General features: G+C 42.3%; 1 protein-coding gene across 1 annotated transcript; it reads right to left on the bottom strand.

Annotated features, from left to right (window-relative positions):
- Nucleotides 1-589: 589 nt before the first annotated feature.
- LOC141398915 (uncharacterized) lies at nt 590-6,300 on the bottom strand. The gene is made up of 2 exons (XM_073976713.1): nt 4,812-6,300; nt 590-3,457 (listed from the first exon to the last, which is right to left on the bottom strand). The coding sequence occupies exons 1-2, from the start codon at nt 5,806-5,808 to the stop codon at nt 1,920-1,922; spliced, it is 2,535 nt and encodes an 844-aa protein (XP_073832814.1). The 5' UTR covers nt 5,809-6,300; the 3' UTR covers nt 590-1,919.
- Between the last annotated feature and the right edge of the window lie 270 nt (nt 6,301-6,570).

Genomic DNA, 6,570 nt, shown 5'->3' with positions numbered 1-6,570 from the left:
ACGATGTTTGTGCTTTTTTCGCAATGTATTATTGCCAGCTCAGTTTTATAGACAATTTTTTCCCACTTGTGCTTCTTGTTACAGGACTGATGATTGAAATTTCTCAAGAGCTCGATCATCAGGCTGATATTTCTGATTCCTCATAGATGGACCAGTAGTGCGATTCTCTAACACATTTTTTGAGTTACCGACAAAAATCGGCAACATTAAAACGCAAAATTATGAATGAAAAGTTCAAATAAAAGTTGACAACACTGTTGCTATCGGTAGAACATTCCGAATACTTTTTTTGGTCGCTAACTTACCGAATAATATCGTTAACTACCGAAATTAAAAGCTTTTTTATTTTACATTTGTCGGTAACTCAAAAAATGAGTTAGAGAATGGCACCACAGGTCCGTTGGTAGAGTGTTTGTGCCTGGCCTTTGACGGAGCTCCATAGTCACCATAACCCGTTGGTTGTGGTTTCTTTGCTGAACTTTGTAAGGGTTGTCTCCCTAATAATGAGGAAGTTGCATAATAGTTGACTCCATCAAAACAAAAAACAATTTGTTTTTTTTTTTTACAAGAAATTAAATTCTTATATGGATTTTTTCTGGGTTTTTTTATTTATTAGAACAAATTGTGTTTAAGAAATGAATTATGATCTTTCTTTTGTTGTTGTTTGTTTCTTTTTTACTTTCGTATATCCTTTATCTACTGTATTCGTATTATCATTATTATTTTTTATTATTAAGTAGGTATTTTGAAATGGAAAAAATGAGTACACGATGCTCGTTTACAGACACATACAATAATAATAATAATAATCTATTTATAAAATATTATTTTGTTGAAATTGTATTTCAAACCGTAACCAAAAAAATGAACGAAAAAGTAAATACAGAGCTGTTGGGGTATGTGTAGATGGATGGATGAAGTTTGCAACAATCCATGTTCACAGAGGGGGCAAACAATAAAATAAAATATTAATTTATAAAAATCTAAAATCATTCTCAGCTTATACTTAAACGAAATACATGCTACAATAAACACTTTTTAAGACTTAATTTAAATTACGAAAGAAGAATAAAGTACACACATAATAAAACTAGTATAGCATAGATGGAGGGAGGGAGGGAGGGGAAAATAGAATAGGGAATAGGTGTTGAAATAGTACACTGATCTAGGTAGTTAATCATCTTAGTTTTCAATAATAAAAAGCTTAGTAAGTAGTTATTAATATGGAGATGATTCGGTGATTCGATTCCAAGTATGTTTGTATACAGGCAGTTGCATTGGATCGTCATGTTCTTTTTTTATATAATACAAACTAACGGGGTATGTTTTCCATCAATTTAATCGAACTAATTTGAGAGAGTTGTTTCCCATTGATTTTTGTATTGAACTGTTTTGAGGGTTCGTTATTTTGATTGATAGAAAAACATTGCAAAGGGTCTTCTTTCAGGCGAATTGGATTATAAAATACTATACAATACTATCTTCAGAAAAGCTTGTGATATAATTTGTCTCCAACTCCTTCCGCCCACACATCGCTTAGCAGGCAGGCTTATAGTATTTCCAAAATCGCCTAAAACAGAACCTCCATGTCAATATATATGTTCGTATATCATTGTTTTCTGCCCACAACCGCATCCTTTGTTGTTGTTGTTGATTTGTAACGAATCCTTTTTGTTATTAGCATAGCGCATTCTGGAAGCGTGCTTGTTTTTGTTTGTTTTCTTTTTAAATGCCTGGGGCTACATTTCTAGCTATTCCTTATTGGTTATAATCATTAAATAGGAATTGTATGGATGCACATTCAGTCAAGGCCAAACCCATTATTTATAATTGTTTTTTGTTTTGCAGAATTGTGTGGTTTATCTTTGCCTTTATACATTCCCATAGAAGAGGGATTCTGTGTCAGCGCCACCCACTATTTATTGTGGAGGCTGATTACTATAATAAGAATAGGCACCTGGTGGTGGTCCCTGGGGTGGAGCACCTGGTGGCGGCATTTGTTGTCCTGGTGGCCGATATCCCTGATAACCTTGCGGTGATGGTGGTGGATATTGACCTTGAGGTGGCATTGCGCTATAACCGCCCTGCGGCTGATGATAACCATGTTGGCCATATCCTCCTGGTGGTGGTGGACCATAACCTTGCGGTGGCGGTGGTGCACCGTAGGGAGGTTGAGGTGCCCCTGGTGGTGGTTGATACTGATTCGGTGCCATAGGAGGTGGACCTTGTCCCGGTGCCCCATTTGAGGGTGGAGCTGTGGTATTAGGAGGTCCAGTACCGGGTGCATTTTGTTGCGGTGGTGGCTGAGCATAGGGTGAATTATTACCACCCACACTGGATGGTGGCGATGAGTATGTTGCCTGAGGTCCAGTTGGTGGTGGTCCACTGTTGGAAGCTGGAGGATAATTTTGTGGTGGTTGTTGTTGTTGTGGCGCTGCTGTTCCTGGTCCTGGAGGGCCGGGTGGAGCAGATGTCTGTTGTTGTTGTCCTGCCTGTTGGGAAGTTGGTGTCGGTCCAGCTGTGCTTGCTGCACTCGAACTACTCGTTGGTGGCTGTGTTGGTGGAGGTGTTGATTGCACACTTGTTGGTGGATTTTGTGGACCATTGGCACCGCTAGCAGGTGGCTGTTGCTGTTGATTTGGTGGTGGTGTCTGGCCTGGACTGGGTGAAGAGCTGTAGCCACTACCAGGAGGTGGTGCATTTGGATTAGGGGGTCCACCCTGCTGCGCATTTGAGGGTTGATTGCCTTGTTGCTGTGGCGGCGGGGGACCCTGACCTGGATATCCTTGTGGACCTGGACCAGCCTGTTGATATGGTTGATAGGGTGATTGAGCCTGGCTTGTTGGTGGTGGTCCATAACCACCGGGTGCATTTGCCGTTTGACCATAGCTGTTGGGTGGCGGTGCTCCGTAGCCACCATAACCCATTGGTGGTGGTGGCCCTGCTGAACTTTGTGGCGGTCCATACTGATTAGGAGGTGGCCCTTGATTACCGCCAGGTGGACCATACATTTGCCCGGGAGGTGGTTGTTGTCCCGAATTCATTTGTTGATTGGGTGGAGGAGGATAAGATCCTGGTGGTCCTTGTCCTGTATTAGCTCCATATGGATGTTGTCCAGGTGGACCATTATTTCCAGATGTCGGTGGCATACCAGCATGACCCTGATAGCCAGTTTGTGCATTTGGTGGTGGTGGTCCATAGCCATGTGTTGGAGGTCCGTAGGGATAACCACCTTGTGGAGGATATTGTGGCTGCTGTTGTGGTGGATAGCCGGGATAATGGGCATGTTGTTGTGGGGGATATGCTCCACGATATTGACTTTGCTGTGGTGGAGGACCCTGTGGTGGCTGCTGGGGAGCTTGTTGATTTGGTGGTCCTTGTGGTGGTTGTGATGTACCTTGACCACCGGGAGGAGGAGCACCTGGTGTAGGAGTTCCAGCATTTGGACGTTGTTGGTCTGGTAAGAAAAGAAAAACAATCTTTAAGAAGTTGAAACCGACAATATGTTCAGCTGGGCCAAACGTTTAAGACAAGGGGAAAGAAGTCACATTTCCTTTCAAATTTATGTCCGTCTATCAGAAAATTATGGATATCTTGAGAAGAATGTATGATCATGTCTTGGTATGCTTATCATACATTCTACTCAAGATATAAGATTAAACCCACCCGAGTGGAGCACATGGATGAAGTCGGGATTACGCGCGACCTCCCCATTTTTGTACTTTCAAGACCCATGTATCGGAAAGTATTGACTTTCCCAGATAAAATATATAGTTTTGTGTTCAGGACAATAACCTAACCCATCTGTGGTAAACATATTAGAGAAATCGCAGGACCGCTCATAAACCCTACTTGACCCCAAATTTTTTTTATAAATGGTAATATTGTCTGAAAATCCGGCCTTTGGCGGGGAATTTAAGACATGGACAGGTGCTACGCGCTTGTCGGTCTTCTGACGGGTATTTAAAACTTCAACGACCAGATTTTTCGGAACTTTAAACGCCTATATCTCGGGGAGTATAGGATACCCATAGACGATATATACGTTTGTATTCTGGGCAATGAGACCTACCTGTGGTAACAAATTTCAGAAGAATCGAGAGGTCGCGTGTATACCCGACTCATGTCCTGATCTGGTTTGGCCCCTATGCTAAGCCTATTAAGGGGTCAAAGGCAGCGCTAAGCGTTTGTCATGAAAGCACAACTAAATGAGAAAATCCCCATTGTTGCTGCAAAAAAAATCCGATATGTCTGAAGAGTGGTGGGTGTGTGGGTTCGAATCGTTGGCTTTCCTTTTTCAGATGCATTATTGATCATTAAGCTCGATTCCAACGAGAAATTAATTTAAAAAAAATAAAGGAAAAAATGTTATCGCAGTAAAAAATAGTAGCCTCTTGCAGGTTCTGGAACAGAACAAATTTTTCCCTTCCAACACTCGTCAATTTTGTTCCGATCGACTTGAAAGTTTAACCATTTTCTTAAATTTGCAAGTGGGGGTCACTCCTTAAGAAATTTGAGAAATACATGGCCCTAAAGGATTCTGATTGCCCTGGAGGTTACCCACTACGATTGCCTTAACTTTGTTAGAAAGTTGTGAATCGACAAGGGAATATCAATTTTAGTTGCTGGTGTTTGGGGAAATTTTGTGCCTGAAACATTGCTTTAAACATAAAAACCCTAAGCACACGAGTTACCGAAGAACAATTTTTCTTGAGATTGTACACAGAATGGTTACAAAGGTGATCGGACGGAAGCCGCAGATTTTATAAATATAAATATTCTACTTAACCTACAAAATCCTTTATACTTACTGCCTTGGTTGTTAGCATTGGGGCCTTGTTGCTGTTGTGGTCCAGACTGCTGCTGCTGCTGTTGTTGTCCCTGTTGACCAGGCGGCTGAGATGGTGGTCCCTGTGGCGGTCCACGATATGGACCCTGTGGTTGAGATTGAGGTTGCGGTCCACCCTGTTGTCCGCCGCCGGGACCTTGTGCCTGTGGTGGACCATTTGGCGGTTGGCCCTGACTACCGTTTGGTGTCATACCCGGATGTTGTGGCATTTGACCTCCATATGAAGGCATATTCGAAGGTGGTTGACCACTATTATCATGTTGTTGCTGCATCGATACCATGCCACCGGGCGCTCCCGGTCCACCCATTTGTGATTGACTACCTGGCGGTGGTGGTGGGCCACCTTGTAGAACAGATTGTTGCTGGGGTGGTGGTGGACCGCCGCTGCCGGATCCCATCATACCATGCGGACCTTGTTGCTGTGCTTGAGGTTGCAAAATATGTGGTGGCGGCAGAATTTGATTAATATTCATTGTAGGATCTGCCAACTGGGCCAAATAAACGAGATTTCTATGCAAAGCAATGTGATACGATGTACACTCATACGATTTACCCATATTCTGGAAGCTTTGTATTGTTTGAATAATTTTACAATTTTCATCGAGTATTTTCTGTATATGTGTGGGACTTGGAGGTGGTACGCCACCGCCATGTTGTCCTGCTGAGGGAACACCCATCATGCCTTCGGGGCCACCTGATGGACCACCCATAACGCCCATGGGTGGTCCACGTTGCATTTGTCCGCCACCTGGTCCACTCATACCCATGCCTGGTGGCATACCAGGACCACCTCCACCCGGCCCCATCATACCAACACCAGGTCCTGGCCCAACAACAGATTGCTGCTGCGGTGGTTGCATTGAATTTGGTGTGGTCGATTGTGGTGGCTGCATCATGCTACCCGGTGGCGGTTGACCGGCCGCCTGAGGCGGTGGTTGCGGTGAGAAGACCGCAGTCATTTTACTGGCTGCGGCCTTCTTCTTCCGCTTGGGAGTTTTTTCCTGTTTTTCCACAATTTTGGCTGCTTTCGTTACCACACAAAAATAAAATCCAAGTCAAGTGGGGATTAAAAAATTTGTTGTTGCCTTTCAATTACACGAACACTATTAATGACGGTGCCGAGAACAATTTGTGTCCTACAATTCCTTTAATTGGCTCTTTCTGCTATCGGCTTAGCGGCTTTTTTGCAATCGTTTCAGGTTTTTTCTCTACCAATAATTTTTAATATTGTGGTTTTTAAACAATATTTGTCGTTGTAATAATTTTATTTGATTGCAAATAAGCAATGTTATTTGCAAAAACACTTTTTGAATTCGCACAATTTGTTAATAAAACATTTTCAGAACTATTTTATATAGCAGAAATGAAAAATGACGCCTTTCCACGAGTGCCTTGCAAATAGGGATGCATAAACTGACATACAATTGGTATCGAATTGACTAGCGAAAATCGAAAATATCGATTTTTGCACAAGTTTGAAAAGCCATGTTTCCCATGACGGTTATTTTACTTTGAACGCCGTCAATTGACACTTGTACTTGGTTTACATCATGGTGTAATAGTACGTTTATATTTAACCGGATTTAACGAACCAACTGGGTTTCAAATGTCAATTCCATTGCTTATATTTCAAATAAATCCTCATAAAGAAGGTTAACCCAGCAAAAGGCTATAATATAATCATGGCCTAAGAAGTAAAGGCCATTTTTTTTTCATTTGAC

The sequence above is a fragment of the Musca autumnalis genome, unplaced genomic scaffold, assembly GCF_047663935.1.
Source record: "Musca autumnalis isolate F117 unplaced genomic scaffold, ASM4766393v1 scaffold_3, whole genome shotgun sequence".
Lineage (NCBI taxonomy): Eukaryota > Metazoa > Arthropoda > Insecta > Diptera > Muscidae > Musca > Musca autumnalis.
Note: the sequence above shows the minus strand (reverse complement) of the source record. Positions and strands in the feature narration are given on the sequence as shown.

Bases quoted from the DNA above. Each gene is read 5' to 3' on its own strand.
- LOC141398915 (XM_073976713.1), bottom strand. From the start codon at position 5,808: ATGACTGCGGTCTTCTCACCGCAACCACCGCCTCAGGCGGCCGGTCAA. The intron at 3,458-4,811 runs GTAAGTATAAAG...TTTTCTTACCAG, and splicing joins CAATGCTAACAACCAAGGCA to ACCAACAACGTCCAAATGCT.